The following is a 23,334-nucleotide window of genomic DNA, read 5'->3' on the forward strand; positions in this document are numbered from 1 at the left end:
TTGTTCAGCCTGTATCTGATGCACAGCCAGTTGGGCTAATACTTCATTACAGAAGCCAATGGTCCTGGAGATGATATGATCTCACTTGAACTCCCCTCAGAGTCAGACATAGAAAATAATTTAGGTCTCCGGTGGTGTCCGATTGTATCTCAAGCTAAACTTTTGTAGTGAAATTTGGGTTTTCATCTTTATTCTACTCTTCCACTAACTCGAGAGAAGAACCATGGAAATGGCTAGAGGAGGATCCTTGTTCCTGGTGAATGGGACTTAAGGCTCCAGGCCGAATGAAAGTTTGAGGTTTTTTAATGGTTAGAAACATTTTGTCTGTGTGTTTCAAATGATAGGTGGTCAAGGGGGGATATCAAGGAGGAGCTCTGACCTATAGAACAGATCTTGACGGTGAGCCAGGATCTGCAACTTACTGGACATTTTTTTTTTAGTTCCAAGATTCTATCATGTTCTTGAACTCTTACCATTATGTCCTTCCCTGCGGTTTGTTGAACTACCAGCCACATAAGGATACCTTATTTTGTATCAATTGACTGTATTACACTCCGGATACCATTTGTGAAGGCATCATGAAGTAAGACAGACAACAGATTCACTTTTCTAAAAATCAAAGGTTTACTTCTTAAATGTCAGGATGGAGAAAGGCCTAATGTGCCCTATGCTTAGGTGGGATTTCCCTACCTAAAGAAGGATAGTCTGTGTTATAAAGTTCAACTGAAAAGTCTGTCTGTGTCCAAAACCTATACTTGCTCTCACAACTAAAGATATACAATGTGGAGGGATGTCAGCAACCAAAGCAACAGTGTTCAAAATAACATGCTGGGCTTCTTCCAGCTCCTGGCTTGCTTTCAACTTCTGCTTCCCCAAGTAGAACACAGTGCCACAAAAAGACCTCAGAGTTCCCTTGCACAAGCTCAAATACAGTTCCAAAATCTGAGGGTTCCCTGCCCTGAGAAGGTAGCTCTATTGACTTCCAATTCACAGTCAATTCGATTTTCTTAGCAAATCCACTTTATTACCTTTCAGGCTTTTCAACAATTCTCTTCACTCGCCTTTCTTTTAGTCACTTGAACATTTGTTAGGCATAACAGCTCCAGCCTCTTGACTTTTCTTGGTTCACTCCAAGTAGGGGTTACTTGGACTAGGCGCAGTTGTCAGACCAAGCGGTCCACCCATCACAGGTCACGCAACCAATAACCCCTGGCACTTTGTAATGTTCGTTGACTTTCCTTGGACTTTCTTGCCAACACAGGTTTCGTTTCTGCAACTATGTCATTAGTCCAAATGCACTTTTGTTTTACTTTGACAGTCTTTTGACTCTGCCAACATGTGATGTCCACACACTTCACTCTGTGGTATTTCTCCTTGTCAAAGCCTTGCTTTCACACTATCCCATAGTGCCTCTCACAGATTTTCAGAGGCTTTCCTCAGCAGCTTACACTGCGCTTGCACTTTGAAATGGTTAATAAAGGCTTTTAAACTTGTTTTCACTATGTTCGTAAATATACATCACTTTCTTTTCACTTGTGCAGTGGTTACTATATTTTGCATATCTTTCCTATGTTCCGTACTCAATAGCTCAGTATGTTCTTTGCAGCTTGTTCGGGTTTCAATATTTTCCATTTGGTCTATCCATGTGGAAGCAGTGTGGGCTCTCCTTTAAGTTTGTATCAGCTTATTATCCACAAACTAATGGCTTAGTCAAGAGATTCAACAGAGCTCTCAAAAGCATGACTGGAGCTCTTGCTTATTCTTTGCCTACAGAAAGTTCCCTCTAGAAGAACAAGTTACTTACCAACTGTAACCTTCCTTCGACTGGATGTTCCTCCCACGTATTCCTCATCTTATGATAATTCGTTATCTCCAGCTTCGCTGCTTCGGAAAAAAAAATTCTCGGCAGAGGGCGCTGTGCTCGAGGTCGTGGCGTTGATTGTCCCTCGATGGTCTCCGTACCGTGTCAACGTCACTGATGGTATAAGTAGCTCGGATGCCTGTTTAAATATTCAGGATCCGTACCAGCTGGTCTGTATTTCTTTGGGAAATTACTATTTGTAGCAGCAATGCTATCAGGATTTTCCCAATCTTTTTCTACTGTTCTCTGAAGAGCCCTATGAAAGGGGAGAACTAGGTCTTTTTGGGGACCTTTGACAATGATATCTGTCATGTCGTCCTGTTCAAACACGGGTGAAGTGTTACCCCAACCCATGTATTCTACTACCCTGTTCATAAGACCTATGTACCCTGAGTCTGCATGTTCTGCAGGGTCAGGTTTGGCAAATTCTAACTCTGGGGAGGTGTCAATTCCACTAGCAGAGTGTAGAGTATCACTCAGGTCTCTCATTCTAGATTCCTGATCAATGAGTTCCTCAGGAACTTGTCTTGTGCCATATGAAACTCCAAAGGGAGTGACTTTGTCTTCCTCCGAGCCAGATTCCTCATAAATTGAGGACATAGCTTTAAAAAAGTCTGTTCTGGGCAACGGAGTAATTATCATAAGATGAGGAATACGTGGGAGGACACAATCCATTTGAAGGGGTTGATACAGTCCCTTTGAACTTCTCTTTGGTCACCCTGTGATAGGGCCAGTAGCTATAGTCAAGTAAGGATGGGAACACCCCACTCCTTCTGCCACTACTAACCTAGTGGACTATGTGCTAGGATTAAGAAAGAGGGTGGTCTTGCTGATGGCTCAGGCCAGTGACAAGTTGAAGGCTTACCAGGCTTTAGTCAAACATTGGGGTTAGTGTGCCTACCAAAAGTAGGAGTTATAGGATGTCAGACAAGGCAAGATCCCACATCAAGTTTGGGGTCAACAAGATGTTGGATCAAAGGGTGATTGAGCACTTCAGTAGTCCATTGACCAATCTAGTTGTTCTGGTACCAAAGGCAGGTACCTCTGAGTTGAGGTTTTGTGTGGATTAAAGGGCTCTGAATGCAGTCACCACACAGATTATTACCCCCTACCAAGAACAGATTAATTGGTAGACAAGATTCCAAGTATCTCAGCACGTTTGTTCTCACTGAAGGGTATTGGCAAATTGCCCTGTCAGAAGATGCCAAGGAGAAGACTACATTCTGAACCCCTGAATGGCTTTACCAGTTCAGGGTAATGCCATTTGGAGTAAAGCATGCACCTGCCACTTTTCAAGGGTTAGTCAACTATGTTCTGAATGAGTTGGATGAATTCTGCATTGCTTATCTGTATGGTACAGCAGTCTTCAGCCCCACTTGGGAGGAAAATTCAAGACACCTAGAGATAGTGATTGCAGGCCCTTTGGAAGGCCTACATGACCCTACATGCAAGCAAGTATCAAGTTGATCAGGGCTCAGTGGTCTACCTTGGGCATGAGGTTGGTGGGAGTAAGATTCAGCCTCTTTCCAGTAAGGTACAAGCAGTACAAGACTGGCTTACCCCCCCCCAAACCCAAGCGAGAGCTTTTCTCGGGGTCACCGGGTATTACAGGAACTTTATGGCAGACTATGGTACCATAGCTGTTCCCTTTACTGCCCTGACTACTCCAAAGAAACCCAAGAAGATCACTTGGACTGAGGAGTGTCAGAAAGCCTTCCAAGTAATAAAACACTCTGTGTTGCAGGACCCTGTCCTCAGGGCACCTGATTATCAGAGACCTTTTATTGTGCAGACGGATGTCTTTGACACTGGGATAGGTGAAGTTCTATCACAGCTAGATGGGAAAGGTAGGGAACGCCCTATCAGTTTTACCAGCTGCTAGCTTAAGGACAGAGAGTTCAGGTGGTCTACTGTTCAAAAGGAATTATATTTGTCTGCACTTCGGAAGCTGAGGCCCTAACTCTATGGGGCCCATTTCACTGTGCAAACTGACCATAGGCCCTTAAAGTGGCTAATGAATATGAAGTGGCAGAATCCGAAATTGTTCATGTGGTCCATTAGCCTGTAATGCTTTGACTTCACTACTGAGCATAGGCCAGGTACCCAACATTAAAATGCTGATGGGATGTCCAGGATGTTTAACCAACCTAAACATGAGACCCATCCAGGGGTGGAATCAGTTCCCCTTGTCCTTGGTCTGGGGGGGGGGGGTGCGCAAGTGTTAGAAAATATTTCTCTAGGAGGAATCTTTTCTCTATAGTTCATGAACCCCCAAAACCTTTGCATTTGTTTTTGTATTCTAACCTGACTTGTTACAGTGGAGCACAAGAACAGCCTTCTGCTGTACTCCACTGGGCTTTCGCCCATTGTTATGGGGAAACAGACACGTCCTTGAGACTGTCAGTACTGAGGAACTGTGTTTCTCTTAGTCTTTCGACTTTGTTGCCATTTGTCGGTAACATTTTATCATTGCGCAATGATAACAGTACCGCACAATGGGGCCTTTGTGTTTTATGGCCCTAGAATCTTTGGTGATTGTACAATGTGCCTCGGAACAGACTGTGGCAGCAGTAGCTTTTTCTTCTATTTGTATAACCTTTTACTGAGCCTTACCACGTTTACTGTGCCGGGTTCCTGACTGTGACTAGTGGCTAACATGGCCATGCTCCAAGGTCTTTTGTTTCTTCCTTTGGCTATTTTGTGCCTTTGCATTCTCCCTGCCCTTCCAGGACCAAGATTTCCTTCTTTGGGCATGTGGTTGCCCGCAAAAGCTGCTTCTTTCGTGGGGCCTTTTAGGTCATGTATGTAGGCACTGTGAGGACTCTAAAGGCGCCCTCACTTCTTTCCCCAATATATCCTCCTCCCAGGTGGCCAGGGAAAGGTTGTCGCTTTCGGATCCTGGCCCTCGGGGTGGATATGCGAGGGAGGATCACCTGGGTGGAGGAGTCATGGGGAGTGGCACTGTATCCCCATTTCACTTTTATAAGGAGTCAAATATCCTCCAGGTCTTTGTAGGGTATTACCAATCCCTTCACTATTTTGCCAGAAAACCCTCTCCCAATACACACCGGTCAGGTACTGAGATGAGGAAGAGAAAACCCAGAGCCATACATCCACTCTTTATTAACTCAGACATACACAAACACCACTCTGGTACTGAGACGAGGAAGAGGGATGCAGAGTACCAGGACTGTTATGCAGGAAATGAACATTGCCTACACCTGAGATCCGGGAGCGGTATACATGGCCTGCTCAGGTGAGGCTAAGGAGATCGCCTGTGGAACGCTTGCAGAAGAAGTTGGAGGTAAAGCCAGGGACACGTGGGACCGAAGCACCTACAAGCTGCAGAGTCATTGCAGCGGAAGCAGATCGTGGTGGGAGCCTTCAGAAGGTCTCTGGTAGCACAGTTGGTCTGCCTACCTCTGAGAGTCAGGTAGACTCCTTATCCGTATAACTGAGGTGGTTGAGAGGCACGCCAAGCCAGGAGCAGAGACAGCCACAAAGAGCCTGCCGACGCGTCGACAGCACATGGAGACAGTGTACCCGTGAGTCAAAGAAGTCTGAATGACTCTGGGACGCTGTAGTGTGGACTGCTTGGTTGCTAGAGGTCAGATCTCTCACAAGTGAGTGCGGGACCTGCTTGGCAATTTGAATGGTGGTCCCGTTTGAAATAAACACTGTGAATAAGTATGAAAACTTGAAGCTGCTGAGAAAACTGAATGAAAGGAGAGATGAAAATGACAAGGCCCAGAAAGGCCCAGGAAAACAAATCTTTGAACTTGTGAATATGCCCGTGAAGAGGGTGCAAATTCCCAGCAAGAGAGTAAACTGGGAATTTGATGTTAGTTTATTCAATGTGATTGATTGGAATGTAATGAAACCTTTTTTGAATACTGAAACGAAAGAAAGCAAGTGTGATTGAATACCATTTGGATTGAAAGCAGTTGGTAAAATTCCCTGATACAAAGGAACTGCGAATTGTGTAAACAAACTGAGGAGAACAGGGATTGGCAAGTGCCATAAGACTATAATGAATTGTGAATAAGCTGTGACAAAAGTTCTGAGAATATTTGAAGGTATAACAAGTGAATGATGGCCAAACAAGTATTGCGAAAGCTCCAAGAGGATAAATCCAATACCAGTATGAAGCTGAAACAGTGGCAGTGTGACTGTGAAGAAGAAGCAAGTAAGGTGTATCAATTGCATGACTATGGGTGCACCATGTGGTCCGACAACTACACCGAGTAACCTCACCTCAAGGAAAAGCCACTTGGCTCACGTATAAGCTTGTGATTGAAGAACAAGAAAAACTGACGTGATCTAAAATTAATGAACTGAACTTTGTGATATTGGTGAAGCTGTTGAAAGGCAACTCATCCAGAAAAGCCGGGAAGTATCCCAAGTAATTGTGTTGTTTTGCAACATTGAGAAACTTGAAAGCGTGGGGAACGGAACCCATCTTTTTGATCAAGTGAACTATCCTGAAACTTGGGGAAGGGAAAACCCATTTTTCAACTTAGAGTTGGAAGAAGCTCTGAACCTTTATTTGAACACTTCTCATTTTGATACAGACATCCCTACACATCATATACAAATAGATGTGAGGGCAAGTATTGGATTTGGACATACAGACATTTGCATTGGGCTTCCTGACACAGACTATAATTAGTTTCAGTTAGATAGGGAAATCCCACCTTAGCATAAGGCACGTTAGGTTTTTTTCCAATCTTTTTTTATTTTAATATACGTTTGTAACCCAAGCTTTACTCAGTTGTCTGTGTCTACTTCTTGATGTCTTCAAAGCACCAAGGAAGTGGGCTGGACTGTCGTGTCTCAATCCATGCTACTGGTGCCAGGTGTCTGGTATGCCTGATAGCATGAGGACCCCAGTGGTCCCTGATGGGACCATTGCTAGTGTGCATGCATGGAGCAGATCTTGCAATTGGTGAACTGGGTACGAGCGCTACCCTGACTGTGGATAAGAGGAGGGGTCCTGCATTCTTTCTGACAGATTGGAACAGATCAGAACAGAGCTGAAAAAGGAACAAAGTATCCTGAGCAGCCTAGCCGAATGAAGGACTATCCTGAGACGCACTTGAAGAGGTCTGGCACCCGAATTGTTCTTGTCTTGGTGGAGCCTTGCTTTGCGCCTGATCTCAGAAGACCTATGAAGGTGCTTTGAACCCTTGGAGTGGTGGGACTAATCACTCACAACGTCTCCTGGTAACCCTGCAAGTGAGCCTGTTCGGAGGTGTCCCTGTGCCATCCAGTTGGCTGTCCAGCTCGGGCATCGGTTGCCATGATAGAGCGTCGCCGTTTTGGGTTTTGACCCAAGACTTTGGGGGAATACAGTGTATCCAACAAAGCACCCCAGTGCCGAATGTTGTCATCCCAGTACCTTTGGGCCGCGAGAAAGAAGGCTAGGTCATACCGCGAGAGTTGGGTACCGTTGTGTCGCTGTGCTACAGTGAAGGTCACTGATGGTGGTTTTCTTGTGTTCTTTCCAGTGTCCTAGGACCTGCTTCATCTGTGTTTTCTTCATTCATCATTGGAATCAAGAGCAACTGCTCCTGTCCCATACCGGAGCAGTATCCACACCCGCGGCGCCTGTGCATCTGGAAGCCGAACAGAGGGCAGGAAAATTAACCTCTGATGACCACCACTAGACGTGCCAAGCCTGGACCAAAAATCGAGCTAAAAGCGGTGAGTAGTGAATTCACTTACCGGTGGCCCTTTGTTCATCCAAGCGCATTTATACATTGAAGGGTATTTCTGGCCTTCCTGTTGTCTTGGGTAGTGTATGCTGCCTAATGCCCTCCGAAAGTCGGGAAAAGCTTTGTTTATCATAGCAGATCCTCACCTGACTCATGGAACCCATTTCACCCCTTTAGAATTCTTCTCCTAACGTTTTCCTGCCCTTTAAGAAGTACTTGTGAACACAAAACATTACGTGCAATGAACATTGATCACAAGGATCCATTCATCTTAGGGCTGGACTTATAAAGTTAGGGTTGTCATCTCTGAAAACTGTTGGAGCTATAAAGGTTTTTCACCCTTTTCCTTTGCGGGTATTGGTGGAGTTAACTTTCTCGCACTAACTCCAGTGAATGTGTGTGTATATATATATATATATATATATATATATATATATATATATATATATATATATATATATATATATTACGTAGTGTGTTGCACGTTGGGTGTTTTATCAGTGCTTTTCATTTTTCATTGGGCTTCATTATAAGTTGGCTTGTGTGAGGAACTCGTGGTGACAACAAATAAGACGGACACAAGTGATCAGAGTTCAAGGGTGTTTATTGAACAATGAATGTTGTATGCAGGTTGGAAAAATGCCCAATCTAAACCTAAATCTAAGATGGCAGCAAGCGTCAACCATCAAATGAAAAACAAAGCAGTCCTAGTGGTGATGTGTCAAATCAAAAGGCCTATACTAAGAAACCTATTGCCAAACCTCACAACTAATACACAAAGGGGTGTGGGATAGTTCTCAGGAAAAGAAAGAAATGTTCTCAAATAATATGTCAGGATGCGGTAGCCTGGGTCTTCCTTCCCCACATTTCGAGCACGGGGTAAGATGGAAACTTGGAGCACAGTACAGTCTCTGGCTTCTCCAGCACGAGACGACAGTTTCAATGGCAGCTCTGAGGACACACTCTCTGGCTTTCCTAGCATGGGATGATAGTTTAGCTTTTAACTCTTGAGCTTTCGATTATCAGGACCATCGATGGCCAAGTATGGTTTCACTTGAAAGACTCTTGCCTTCGAGGATATGACGTGTTCAAACAACAAAACAAAACTTCCTTTAACAAATGTAAGTTTGTTCCAATGTTCGCTGGGTGATGGGTTCACCCTTGGGTCTCCGCTCTTCTGGGCGCTGACCCATCTCAATTGTTTATCACAGTTTTGACGTGGAGTGACAATTTCACGCCTGGGTCCCCCACTTCTGGATACTGACCTTTCTCAATCGTATTCCAAAATATATCACAATTCCTTTATCAAACAACTTTGGGTGATGGCTTCCCCCCTGGATCTCCCTTGGTCGGGCTTTGACCCCTCTTGCCTTTTGTGGGATTTCTCCTTCCTTAATATCTCAAAGTCTTTTGATTGGGTGATGGCTTCACCCCTGGATCTCCGTTGGTCGGGCTCGGACGCCTCTTGACTTTAAAGGGATTAATTTCCTTTGATTTCTCAATTTACACTTTCACTGTGGGATTCACTTCCCTTTTCCTCAAACTGCTTGTAGATCAAAGTCTTTCGATTGTACTGGGATTTTGCTTGACCCTCTGGATGACCACTTTGACCTATTTCGCCAGCCCTCCTACGGCCTTCTGGTACTTGTAGTTTCTCTCATATGGGGCTCGACCAGAATCTCTCGAGTTAGCACCCACATTGTGCTGCTTTCCCTCCGCAGCTGGTCTCCCCTTCACACGTTTAACAGTTCATTCAAAGTTCATCAGCTTCGGTTCATAACTTGCCACTTTGCGATTCTCACTCATCACAGCCTGGTTCTTATCGGTTCTCCCCTCGACTCACCGGCTGGGATGAACTGCTTGGCTTTTTGCTTCTCTGGAGTCAAGAAGTTTCCCTCGCTCCTGCCTATCAGCATAGGCTTGCCTCATGTACCATTGACATCTGCTGCAGGACACTTGTGCTACTGTTCACGGTTTTAGACTCTCCTCCATGAAGATCTGCGGGCCTGGTACGAAAAGGGCAAGGTAACTTCTCTCCTCGCCACCCTCTCGATTCCTGCGGCCTTTTTCCTTCTCTTGAACTGCCACGCCATAACTGTCTCGCCGTGCTGTCTGCTGCTGATCCTCCCACACTGGTCCACCCCCCGGAACTGGATCCGATATCGATGGCCGTGTCCTGGCCACCTGGATGACAGATCCTCGAAGTTTAGACAGGAAGACACCTTTAGGTATCTCACTTATCCTTCCTCTATGCAAGGTGGATATGCCTGTTCTTTGGTCAGGTTGTCCATGGGTAGGACGGGCAGAAAACAGGGATGAGAGATGTCCATGCACTCTCGCATATTCCACTGATTGAGTTTTATAGTTCGAGGGATAGTGGTTGTATCACTCTCTTTGCAATAACCTATGAACTGAGTGTCAGGGATTATTTTGGATTCTGCAGGTTCTAGATATTCCCAGTCCCATACAGAGACATTTGGGGATATGCAGGTTTCTTGCCAAGATCTCTGGGGTAGAACATCTCCAAATGGAGGTGAGGCTCTTGTAAGAGCGTAGAAAAGATGTGAAAATCTTGTCCCAGGATATTTTCCTCATGGAGTCCTGGAATGATGGTTGAGGGTATTTCACAGGATTCACCCTGGATTTCAATGCTCACTGAAAGTTTTGGGTATACCTCATTGTCTCCACGTACACAAATCACTCGGACCAGAGCAGCATGATCTAGGTCTTTTGTGGTTACTAAATTGGCCTGTAGAGCGGTCTGTTTACTACCAGAGTCGAGGAGGGCCTGTACCCGTTTCCCATTTACCCAAGCCTTTTTATAAATGAACTCGGCAGGGGTTTCACATAAAAAGATACTAAAGGTTTATAACTCGTCCTTGGCTTCCTCCCATTCTTCTCCCTTCAAACAGCTTATCTCCATAGGCTCCTCCTTTATGTTCTTGGGACAGTGTCTTGCTAGATGACCAATTATGCTACAGGAAAAACAGACCAGAGGGGATTGTTTGCTTCCTTTTTCTTCTTCTCTTCTACTTTCCTCTTTGGGCTTCAAGTCAATTTTCCTGATTTCCATTCTTTCTCTCTGTACCCCTTCCTTGCTCTTGTATGATCCCCCGGGTTTGTCTATTCCTTGGGGTTGAGGTCGATGGATGGGTTTACAATCTTTTCGATCCTCTCACCGATGGGCTAGGTGAAAATGTTTAGCCGCATCCGTCCGAGTGGTTTTGCGCTGTCTCAAAGGCCATGGCTAGAGTAGGCCGATTTAATTGAAGGACAGCTTTTTGGGGTAAGGAGTTGGTAAATTGTTCTAGGGTGATTATCTCAGTCAGTACATCTAGAGTCGTATTACCAGTCCATAGGGCTACAGTGTTTTTAAATTGTTCGCTCATTTCTAAAGGAGCTTCTCCCGGGTTTAATCTGATGGCTCGTAATGTCTGCCGATAAAAATTGCAGGTTTGCCCTACTCTTTTCAGTAAGCCTTCCTTGATGGATAGGAAGAAGGCACCATGTGCAAGGTTGAGTAATTGTTAGGAAGGTTGGAGTTACCCTTTTAATAGAGGTCCCAGGTAACACCTTTTAAGGTTCTCTTCCCAAACCAATTGGTCAGCTAAGCGTTAAAAGTTCAGAAAAATAAATCCCAAATCTTCACCTTCAAGATAGGGTTGAAGTACGCCCTGGGGTAGGGAAGGTCTTGCCTGAAACTCAATTAGCTTGGTTAAATTCTGTTAGAATCTCTTTTCGGCCTGTATCTGGTGGGCCGCTAGTTGGGCAATGATATTGGTTAGATCAGCCATTTCTTCAGAAGGTGTGAAGGTTTCCCCTGAGGTGTCTGAATCCGAGAAGAAACATTTCTCAATCCCTTCAGACAAGGTTTCAAAATCTTCGAGTCCTCTGTCTCCGAGTCTGCAGAAGGAGTGGACCGGGATAAACTAGTTTGTATCTTCGAGGACCCCACCCACTGATGAAAACTGAAGATCCTGAAAAAGAAAGGGTTCAGGGTGAGGGGGATTCAAGGCAGTGGGTCTAATGAAAGAGAAAACCAGTCGAACTCTGATAATTATCCGGACCCAAGGTTGTAGGTTATAATGATAGAGAGGAAGGGTATCTAGTAAGACTTGAGTCTTGAAGAATAGATTTTGTTGGCCAGATGGAATAATTAGCTGAGCGGAGAACACCTCTTTCAATGAGGACACTCTCGATTCCTGCCCCCTTTCTCTTTCTTTTGAACTGCCGTGTCGTAATCGCGTCGTAACTATCTCGTTGTGCTGTCTGTTGTACTCGCCTTGCCCGTACTGTGCTCGCTTGCTCCACCTTTTATCCCTGTGGGGAAAGGAAAGGGCCGTCAGGTGTGTGTGATTCAGATCAATTGCCTGACTTTGCCTGACCCTTCTATTGGGACATGTCAGGTAAACGGCTTTGGTGTTAGTCCATTGTCCTTTGTGTTGTGCGAAGCGTTAGAGTTAGAAATGGGGGGGCAGTGGTTTGGAATGTCCTAGGTGATAGGATAGGGAAAAGTTGTCAAAGGAAGGGGAATGCTGCGTCTCACCCATCGGTGTCCCACCCCCACTCCCCGAGGACTCCCCAAACAGGTGCTTCTCCCAACTGGATCCAATAGCGATGGCTGTGTCCTGGCCACCTGGATGACAAATCCTCAAAGTTTAGACAGGGAGACACCTTCAGGTTTCTCACACTGGTACACAGCAAAAGTGCCAGTAATAACGTTTACCAGCACTTTTACTGGACCGGCAAACTATAACTTTGCCGGTGAGGATGGAGGATTTACCTCCAGCTAACAACTCGATGTAAATCTGACCCCTACTGGCAAAAAACTGCCAGCATTACCGGCACCGTAAAACCATTGCCGGTAATACAAGTAAAATCCCCCATGGCATCATATGGGACGTTTAAACCGGCACTTGTAATCTGCCAGTAATACTGGCAGACAAGTGCCGGTAACTGTATTACCATTTTCTGGTATCCCGACGGAATTACCAGCGGGATACCGGCAAACTTGTAATTTGGCCATTGTGTTGTTATTGGGCCTATATTTCTGTATACTATATTCTAATTGTAATTCTTACTGTTTCACTGCGTGTGCTCATTGGAGACCCCTGAACACCCTCACTCATCCTGAGATTTAGCCTTGGCTGCTCTCCAAGCTACCATGAATTGGTCTGGCTATCTTCCCAGAAGTGCCCCCTGTTCATCTAACAAGGGTGGCCTTCTAAACATCTGTCCACCTGGACAGAGTTTACAAATCCATTCTAACAGTCTCCCCCACCTCTGGTTGGTCACCTGGCCGTGGCCAATTGGTTCCTTTCTTCCCCGCCCGGGAGGATTCAGCATTACAGAAGGTTTCAAAGAGCCGGTTAGGCCCAGTCCCTTTTCTCCGTGTGTGGGTGCCGGGCTGCAACAACAGTGTCCTGTGATGTATTGCGTACAAGTTCATGTTAGGGGGCTATGTCTCAGTTTCCCTTAACGTAACACTGGTTTGTGAAAGTTGTTGTACCTTTGTTTTAAGTCCCTTGTGGCCTAGGGTGACTGCATCAGTTTTGCTACTGTGCATGCCGGGGCTGGGGTTCGGTGCACTGACGTACTGGCTCCTCATTTGTTCATTCTCTCTCGCCTGGCAGTGTTTGTACGCTGATCGCGTGGATCCATAGGCACTCCAGTACTCTTCCTGCTGGCTCTCTCTCCCTGATGTGGTGCTATCCTGCAGGTGTCTTTCTCACATGGGTGCATCTTCTCTGGCAATTGTGCAACAAAAAAGAATTTGGCCTGGGTAGATGCAAATTGGTACTCCACACTCAGACTGCTGTGATGGGGACAGGAAATCGGGCCCTCTGAAATGCCACCAGCCCCCATTGGGGTAGGGATAGCTCTGGATTCCGCCTTTGTAGGCCTCTCACTCCAGGCTGTGATGGGTTCTCATCTCCTCTTGACATGGTTAGGTTTCTTGTCACATTATTTACTTTCACCTGCAACTGAAAATACGTGTGGAGTACAACAGCAGCTGCTTCATAATCATCTTCTCCCCCTTGTTCTTCAGTGATGAGATTTTATGTATGTCGTTGCCTGACAAATGTAGTTACATGGATCTCTTTGTAGATGGGTCTGTTTCTTTTATGGAATATCAGCCTGGCCATCCACATCTTCCTCATTGCAGGTTTAAATGTGGGTACAGCATGTGGCTGAATTGGGCTGAATGGCCAATGGCCAATGAATGTGGCTGAATGGCCATAGATCCAGGCAGGGCAGCCATCACATTCGTTAGCCATGGATTCCTCCCACTCAAATATGCTTTCAGCTCATCAGTGTTCTGTTCTCTGGAGCTAACACAGATAATAGTAGATTACAGAGCAGACCATGATTACTAGTGTTGTGAGTCAGCGGCATGCAACCAGGCACAAAACAGCTCACATGCGAGGATTGTGTCTGTGTCAGCGTGCACAGAAATCTTCAATGTATTTGCTTCCACGTGTTTGTTTATTAATTTGTATGGCGCACCGGACCCGTAGGTAACTGGGCACAACAGAGTACAGAATACATGGATACTTCAAAAATAAAGGAAGGGTACATGAAAACATCACATATACATATTTGAATAAAAAAAGGTGAGGAATATACATATGTACATACGATACTAGGTGGCAAGAGTCAGGAAGGGAATCAGAGGCTAGCTATTGCAAAGATAGTCATGGAGGTCGTTGGAACGTAGCCATTTGAGAATATTGCGTCTGAAACTGTAATATGATTGATCTATTCTCAGGTCCAGTGGAAGTGCGTTCCATTACTGGGCTGCCTTAACCGGGAAGCTGCAGCCGCCTGTTTTTTTTAGTCTGAATCTGGGTATCTGTAGGCGGTGGGAGTTGGCAGCTCTGGTGGGGCTGGTCGATGTTCTTCTCACTATTTTCTCCACAGGGTAGGGGGGAGATGCATTGATAAGTCACTTGAAGGTTAACAAGGCTGTTTTAAGTGAGATCCTGTTGCTAATTTTAAGCCACTGTTCTCTTCTCATGTTAGATATCTGTCCTCTGGTAGGTAGGTTAAGGGCAGTTCTAAGCGCATTGTTTTGCAATATCTGCTTTTTGTCAATGATGCATTTGTTAGCTCCCAAGTACAAGGCATTGCAGTAGTCGAGTTTAGAGAGTATTAGGGCATTGGCAAGGATAATGCAGCTAGCTTGTGTTAGGAAAGCTTGGCATGCCCTAATAAGCTTGCAGGTGTAGGCGGTGGAAGATGCTAGAGAATTTACCTGTTTTTCAGTGTCAAGGTGGAGTCAAAGTAAAAGCCTAGCGTTTTCACTACATGGGCTACTGAAATTATGTTACCATCGATGTTGAATGCAGAGTAATTGGGGCTAAGTTTTTTTGGGATGGCAGCAGAGCCAAGGAGCAGAATTTCTGTTTTGTCGTCATTGAGGCAGAGGCCATGGGTTGCCATCCATGCCTGAATGAGGAGATTAATTTAATTTACCAAGGCCGTATCAGAGACAAAGTTGCCCAAAAGGGGAATGAGGATCTGGGTGTCATCTGCATAATTTGTGTAGGTGACACAAAGTCTGTCCAGTTTGTCAAATAAAGGCTTGGTAAATATGTTGTACATCGTTGGCGAGATTTAAGAACCTTGGGGAACACTGCATGCTGTTTTGAAAGGGTCTGCTGATGCCGATGTGGAGAGAACTCTCATTCTTCTATTGTCCAGAAATGACTGGACCCAGGCTATGGCTTCGCTAGAGAAGTGGGCAGCCGATGCTAGGTGTTCACATAAGGCTGCGTGATCCACCAAGTCAAAGGCCGCCAACAGGTCAAGGAGGAGTAGCATGGCAGTGTTTCCCTTGACATGGAGCTCGTCAATTTGTGTCTTAAGATCAATTAAGGCTGTTTCTGTGCCATGCTGTGGACTAAACCCAGATTGGTGGTCACCTAGGAGCTGGGTAGTTTCAAGACAATGCTGGATTTGTAGGTAGGCTACTCTATTATCTTGAGAAGGAAGGGTACTGTGGTAATGGGCCTACAGTTAGTGGGGATAGAAGCGTCTAGAGTTTTTTTCTTGAGGAGAGGTAAAACCCATGACTCTTTTGTTATTTGGGATGGTGCTGGTAGAAAAGGAGGCATTAATCAGTTTGGTTATTAAAGGGGTTAGATCCCTTGCTGAGTCCTTGATTAGATGGGCTGGGTAGTTGTCACCCTTGCAGTTAGAAGGCTTCAAGGATGCAATGATCTTTCAGTTTCCTTGATGGATACTTTGGCGAATTTGAAAGGAGCTGGGCCTGCTCTGTCTATGGTCGGGCTAGTAAGTGATGTCTCGTTTGGCGACAGGGAGGCTTTTTTTTTGGCAATTTTTATTTGAAGTGTTGTTATTTTATTAGCTAGGGCATTTTGGATGCTAGTGCACCATTGTTTATCTTTGGGTGTATTGTCAGGGAGAGGTACAGGGGATTCCGATTCCCTTAGTATTGCAAATAGTTCATTGGTGTTAGAACTTGCATTGGAGATTCTTTCTTTGAAGAGGCTTTTTTTTTTAGTAAGTAAGATTTCTTTTTTGTAGTTATTAGCAAAGTGTTTTAGTTGTATTTTGTTTTCGTCAGAGGGGGTGTGTCGCCATAGAGCTTCTAATTTCCTTTTTTGTAGTCCTAGTTCTTTTAGGTGAGGGGTAAACCATGCACTGAGGTGTGCTTGTTGTTTACTTTTTCGTAGCTTCAGGGGTGCAATGTTGTCTAAGGCTTTAGTCATAGCGTTGTTGTAGCTTTCCACAAGGAGTTCAGGATCCGAGCTATTAGGGAGAGCATTGATAGTAGGGAGGAGGAGTGGCAGGAGGTTGTCGGGTGTGATATTTTTTTTAGATCTGGTAGGGACGGGAGGTGCCATAACTTTGTCTTTAGTAATCTGTTTATCTAGGGTTAAGGAGAAGTCAATTAGGTGGTGGTCTGTCCATTGTTGAGGAGTAATTTTAGTTATAGTAGTATCACAGTTCAAAGTAGCAACCCAATCAAGGGTCCTTCCTTTGTCATGAGTTGGATTAAGGACTTTTTGTGTTAGGCCATGTTCAGCTAGCATGGTCGCTATAGATTGGGCTGGTTTGTCCTCCAGGTCATTAAATCCTAAATTGAGATCTCCTAGTAATCGGAGTTGCGAGGGGTCTTTGGTGTTATTAGCTAAACGGCTAAATAGATCCTCCTCGAAAGTGCTGATAGGCTAGGTGGCCTATATATTAAATAGATTGTTAGGGTACGGGGATGGGTAGTTTGGTGGTGAGTAGTTCACAAGATTTAAGAGGGGGTTCAGTTAGGAGTCTTAGAGCAAGGTTGGTTTTCGCTATGATAGCAAGACCGCCTCCTCTGCCGATGGGTCTGTCCATTCTAATTAGTTGTTAGCTCTCTGGAATAGCTAAGGACAGCGCTGGTCCTGCTGCTTCGTGCAGCCAGGATTCCGTGACTGCCAGGTCATAGGAGGATAGGATGTCAGATATTTCTGTGGCATGAGCCACTATAGATCTGGCATTGATCAGAGCTCCAGATACCGTAGTGGAGTTAAGCATATTCTGGAGTTTTATAGGAATGAATTTAGGTTGGTTAGTGTTATCGCGGGATTTGGTTAGTGTGGGGAGTGGCTCAGGGTGAAATAGAGTTGTTTTGTATTGTGCGTTAAGGAACTTGTGACTGTGAACTTTGGGCTCATAAAGGTGTAGTAATCTGGCTCGGAGTCTGGTATTTCTGTCCGAGGTAGGGCATGGTACTTGATTAGAGAGGGACATGATTAAATCGATTAGTGGTAAGGTGAGATACAACAGAAAGTTTGTTGGGTCTTTCTGGGGCACATAATTATGCATAGGTAAGGAGAGAAGATGGAAGGATAGTGCAGTCTGGGCAGAAGCTGACCGGTAGGTAGGTCTCTTATGCTTCAATACTCTTATAAGTTGAAGTCTGTGGGGACGGCGTAGGTAGGGCATTTGTAACTCAGAGTAAACTGGTCTGCTCTAGGTAGGGTGTATGCAAGTCAGGAAAGAGGCTAGTCCAGCATGGGCTAGCCATGTGAAGAGCTAAACAGGCTAGTTCTGCACAGGCATGTTGCATACAATTCAAAACAAGCTAGTCCAGCATAGGTTAGGCAAGTGGAGAGCTAAACAGCCTGGTGCAACATGGGCAGGGCACATACAGTTCAAAACAAGCTAGTCCAGCATAGGCTAGTCGAGTGGAGAGCTAAACAGGCTGATGTAACAAGGGCAGGGCAGATACAGGTCAAAACAAGCTAGTCCAGCATAGGCTAGGCGAGTGGAGAGCTAACTAGGCTAGTGCAACAAGTTCAATACAGTTCAACACAAGCTAGTCCAGCATAGGCTAGGCGATGCAGAAGGCTAAATAGGCTAGTACAACATGAGCTAATCACACAGTTAGGCGACTAGGCTAGTTCGTAATTGGGAGAATTAAGTTTATGTACAATGGACATAATGCTGTTAGTATTGAGTAGATGGACTGATCTAATGGCAATGACTAACAGTATACTGAGGTATACGTGTATACTAGCATGAAAATGAGTGGTAGACTGGTTCATACGCGGTAGCTAGGTAACTCGCAAATGTATGTTTAGAGATAGGCCGTGAACGATAGCCTTGAGACAAAGGGAGGCATGTGCCTTAGCGGGATAGGGTGTCTCAATACAATTCACAATGTCCCCAAATCAAGGCTATGGTACTCACTTGTAGAGTAAAGATCATAGGAGAGTGTCTCAGTGGATTGGCCCCTTGGGCCCCGAGGCGAACAGGGGCAAACAGGACCCTTAGCCGAGGCCCTTTGCCGGAAGGCGTAGTGTATGACATCATATGCCTAAGTATCAGGGGGGAGGGGGAGTGGGGGGGGTGGGTGTGTGTGTGTGTGTGTGTGCGCGCGCACTCTCTATCTGTCCACTGTAGATGTTGGCACACCGGCTGGATGATCTTGGATGGTCTCGTCTGGCTCTTGTCTCAGTCAGGCTCACAGGTATTGCCAAGACCAGCAAAATTTCTCCTGTTAACTACCTTTCCGTGCTTTAAATATTATTAGCACGTGTACATCGTTATTGACCTCTTCTCAGCCAATCAGAAAGTTATTGACTGTGTTCTGAACATTCGGATTTCAAAAGCAAACAGGGAAACAACAATGCAATTTGCAGGCAGGAGTTATTTTTTTCTCAAAAAGACACTTCCTCCTTGCTGCAACATCCTATTTTCTCAAAGAAAAATTGTTAATTTTTACACGGCTCCTAATGCATACTAATGTAAACTCACTCCAATATAACCAAGTTTGCAATTTAAATGCTTACCTTATTAAGACAATATTATACAAAATAAAAACAATTTACTACCTCAGTTTGTCTATTTACTTTACTCACTGTTTAATTCCGCACGAAAACTCCAAAACTTGTATTGGTATTACCGCTATGTGTGAATAGTCTGGAGTCATTATCACTTGGAATAATGACCATTTACCAATTTATGGCCCTCGGTTTCGCCTAAAGGCCATACGTCGGATGAAGGGTCATTATTCCATGATAATGACCCCTCTCTCCGTCTATAAGGCTATATATAATTTAACACTTTTTAAACAATCTTTCATTAAATATAACAGATAGACTCACCAATAAAACCCCAAAAGTGCAGCAAAATGACAAAACAATTCAGCATTCACTGCGAGATGTTGGGGATACCATACATCATTCATTTCATCACAACGGACACAACCAGTGCTATGAGTACCACGTCATCTAGGTAATAATAATTAATACATCACTTACCATCCAGAACAGCTTCACCACATACTTCCCGTAGCTATTGTACAGGGGTACATGCCCCTTAACAGCCTTGCAGAGAGCGTAAATATGTTCCCATGGCTTCCATGGCAGGGCCGAGGGTGCAGCCTGCGAAGCATCGGTTGCGCTGGGTTCATCAGCCGGCGATGCACTCGACGTGGAAATCCTCCAGAGTGCATTTATTTCACTGATTATCCATCGCATCAACTGAGAGAAAAGACAGGTTATTGGAGGTGTAATTAAATCAAGCAAAAGTTGCTTTTCAGCTGAAAAGTTGTAATTAACAGAGTACAAAAAAATAATATTTAAAACCTATTTGGACGGACAATAATTGATGTGTGGAGTACAAAAAGGAAAAAAGAATACTACTGTGAACAAAAAGCCCAAGTAACAAACGAATAACAAATACAACTAATTGAATTTCAGTGCAGGCATTTGGTTCCTGTGGACTTTTTTTTTCCAATCAAGTCAGGGGCTTGTACCAGCAGCAGGTGTTACTTAAAATATTTGCCCTCATTATGAGCACGCCGGCCCGGAAATAAGGTGCCGGTGACAATGGTTACCGGCACCTATTCCGGACCAACATATTCCGAGTATGAAGGAAGGGGCAGTGAAATACCGACCTGCCGGTGGTTCAGGCCCCTACCGCCAGATAAACCACTCAAACACTGGCATCGTTACTAATGGTGGGTCGGTGTTCACATTCCCTCAGAGTTCTACTCCACAGGAATGGAAACTTACCGTTCCGCAGCCGCCCGGGATATTGGGTGGTGGAAACGGTAAGCGGAGGTTGCTGGGTGATTTGGTGAAGTGCAGCCAGTGTTATCGTCAGACTTTTAATGTAGTTTACATAGAAGAACATTTGTACGTGCAAATTGCAGCAATCCCCAATTGCGCTGCCACCAGCTGCAAACTGCACACCAAGGACATGTCCCAAAGAATCCTACCTGAAAGTGGTGTCAAACTGTGGGAGCAGTAAACCACTTTCAGGAAAACATCTTTTTATAAAGTGACATTTGCTTTCGGGAATTCGCTCAGGCCCCAAATCTGATTTACAACCAGTTGGAACAGGGGCAAGTTGCGAAGGGAACAAGTGACTTTTAGTGACACGCCTCCAGACACGCTGATTTTGCAAATGCAAAGTGGGCATTACTAGATGTACACCACTGTCCTGTCAATTAATTAGCTATTAACGTATTTCCATTGCCATAGGTTCCAAATGCCATTTGAGAATAAGGCCTAATTTGCAACAGCAATTATCAGCTTTCCAATTGTTAATGTATTTGCAGCTGCAACAATGTTTTATGAATGGGATTATGATAAAAAATGGAAATAATATATACATTGAGTAAAATGTATACCCAAAGTTAGGGGATATTTTTAGATTGCATGGTTTCTGATTCGTATCAGGCTTTTTTGGTATCCGCCCACCTCGTCGCAGCCGTTTCACCGCATTTGGCGAAGTGCCACTTCACTGCATTTTTTGCTGCATTTTATTAGGGTGATGGGTAAAGGAATATAAAATAATGATTTTTGGGGTAGTGGGAGTGTGGGATCGAGGTATAGGCAGCTGATTGCCCATAAAAAAAATCCCTGCCAAAAAAGGCAGTGAAACAGCCATCGCAACGAGGTGTGCCGGATCTGTTTTTTGGCAAAAGATACACTTTCCACGATGTATTTTAGCATCCAATTGCAACACTGTGGTAATTCTGGCTGAAATCGGATATGCTTAAAGCCTTTAAATAACAAGCTGCGGAACTGATGAGCATTGGGATAATAATTCACCAGAGTAATACCTGAAGTGGCGGCCTGGATCAGCCGGTAACAGCCCAGCCCCAGTTATTTGATGGCGCCTTAAAGCTGGCCCCGGTGCTATTACCGGCCGATTCAGCTGTCTGTCTTCTTCTTGCTGACAGATTTATATCCATCAGTAGCGATTTTTGGATACCGAGACTTGTGCCTCATTACTCCATCTTCTCGGGTTGAGTATGTAGTCGTGGGTTAGGATTCTTCTGGGTCTGTGTGGACTTGTCACAGTAAGGCTGGTTTCACAGGGTCTTCGCCGTGATGGGCTGTGGGGTAGCCTATTCAGCTTGACGCAGGTTATATTTTAAAATGAAAGTGCACCCGTCGTGGTGTCCATGGTTGCCATGGAAATTGAAGCAATAGCTACAAGGCGACCCCTCTTCCATTTCCACGGCGAGGGTGGGCAGATCCATTGTGCAGGCGGAAGAAAGAGCCATGGGGGGTGAAGAGGACAGCCGTCAAAGAGGTAAGGTTGAGGGATAGGCAAGGGGACTGTGTGAGGCCTGACAGGGACACCTAGATGGTGCAAGGAGTGCTCCGCTTGCTTGGTACATGGGCTTGAAGCCTTAGTTTCAGCCCTGAGCTGATTGGATCACTCAACCTCCACATGCACTCATCTTTACTCAAAGAATTCTCTCCATGAAAAATCTTAAGACTGTAGAGTATTATTCATAAATGAAAACACAATTCAATAAAAACAATTCATAAGAATAAAAATAAAATACCTAAAGCTCCATTTCGCACCTTATAAACCTAGACAAATTCCTACTCCCGCCTTTGTTTCCATTTTCCTTCTCATCCCTTAGCCTTATTGCTTTGTCGACTTAAAATGCAAGTTAGTGGCAGCAAACATATACACAGATGCTACATGAAAGTTATTAATCCCCAAACACTAGTGCCGAGGGTGTATACATTTGTCCTAATTTGCATAGCAAATCAGTGAAGTGTTGCACTTGGGAGATTAAAGATGGAACTCAATATTTACTTATTTTGCATGTATTCATATGCTAGAAGAAAAGAAAGTGCTTGTTTTAATACTCTAATTGGCAAAGCTACATTTGTTTTCAACTAAATTATGTGTATGCTTTTCCCTATCACAGGTAGCTATGGTATCGAATGTATGCCAGTCTTGTAAAGGGCATCAAGCTGAGGAATTATTCATCTTATCAAATGTAGTAGTAAGTAGTACAGCAATCTCCATTTCGAAGGTTAGAAACAATCATGAAACAATACAATATACATCGATAAAAACAGTTATACACACCGATTAAAAACAACACTAGAAACCTCGACAAAGATCACAGAAACTAAATTGTTTTCCTTGACACAATCTTCATTCAATAATAGTGCACCTTCAATGATGGAATAAACAATAAGTATATCGTGAGTGTTTGACACTGAACACGGGTATTTTATTGCATCATGGATTGTTCTGAAATCTTGCCCCAAGGCTATGTGACAGCATGCAAAAGAATCAAAAATGGGTGAGATTGCCCGAAGAGTTGTTGTTATATGGGCAGTAATCGGGTAATTGATAGACTTGATAGCTCAGCACTAAGGGAATCGGTAAACAATTTGCCCTTAGGTTAAATAACACACTTCTCTTGCACGGGCTCGAGAACCAATGTACATAATTGGCTTTTACCTTGTGACAACAGTAAGCAAAGTAATGGGAAACTGACTGCTTCCGTGTTTCTACTCTATGCCGCTGGGACCTTCTCTGTCCCATATGGCTGAGTCGGACCTTGGTTATATCCTTTTTTTGTTATATTTGAGGTTGAACTAAATAAATTGGGTAAAGCAAACGTAATCGAATCCCTTATTCAGTTGGTGTAACCAAGGAATTTTCATATCTATATCAGAAACCAAAAGATCATTAATGATTGCAGGTGTCAAGTGTGGCTCTCTATTTGACCCTATTCTAATTCATAATTGTAAAGGTTTAAGTCCAATCAGGTCTCTTAGATAATCCAGGCCTGCTCCTTGATGCAACATGTATGTTGGGCCACTTGTTGCAACTCAGAAAAGATGACGTAGGAATTGATTTTCTTTTTCTGTATTGGGGGTACGGGAGAAAACCCCCAAACCTCAGCCCCGTACACACTGGTTGCAATCAATCTGGCCTGGTAGATGGGAAGGACAGAGTCAAACGTTAAGCCTCCAGAAC

At 44.5% G+C, this 23,334-nt stretch overlaps 1 protein-coding gene across 2 annotated transcripts in view; it reads right to left on the bottom strand.

Moving 5' to 3' along the window:
* ADGB (androglobin) overlaps positions 1-23,334 on the bottom strand; it is a 2,161,023-nt gene that overhangs the window by 1,978,616 nt on the left and 159,073 nt on the right. For both annotated transcript variants that reach the window (XM_069606692.1, XM_069606693.1), the window contains exon 5: positions 19,347-19,568. In XM_069606692.1, coding sequence (XP_069462793.1) covers positions 19,347-19,568 — 222 coding nt within the window. The remainder of the gene's footprint in view (positions 1-19,346; positions 19,569-23,334) is intronic.

This window comes from Ambystoma mexicanum, chromosome 4p (genome assembly GCF_040938575.1).
Source record: "Ambystoma mexicanum isolate Mex_15411 chromosome 4p, UKY_AmexF1_1, whole genome shotgun sequence".
Lineage (NCBI taxonomy): Eukaryota > Metazoa > Chordata > Amphibia > Caudata > Ambystomatidae > Ambystoma > Ambystoma mexicanum.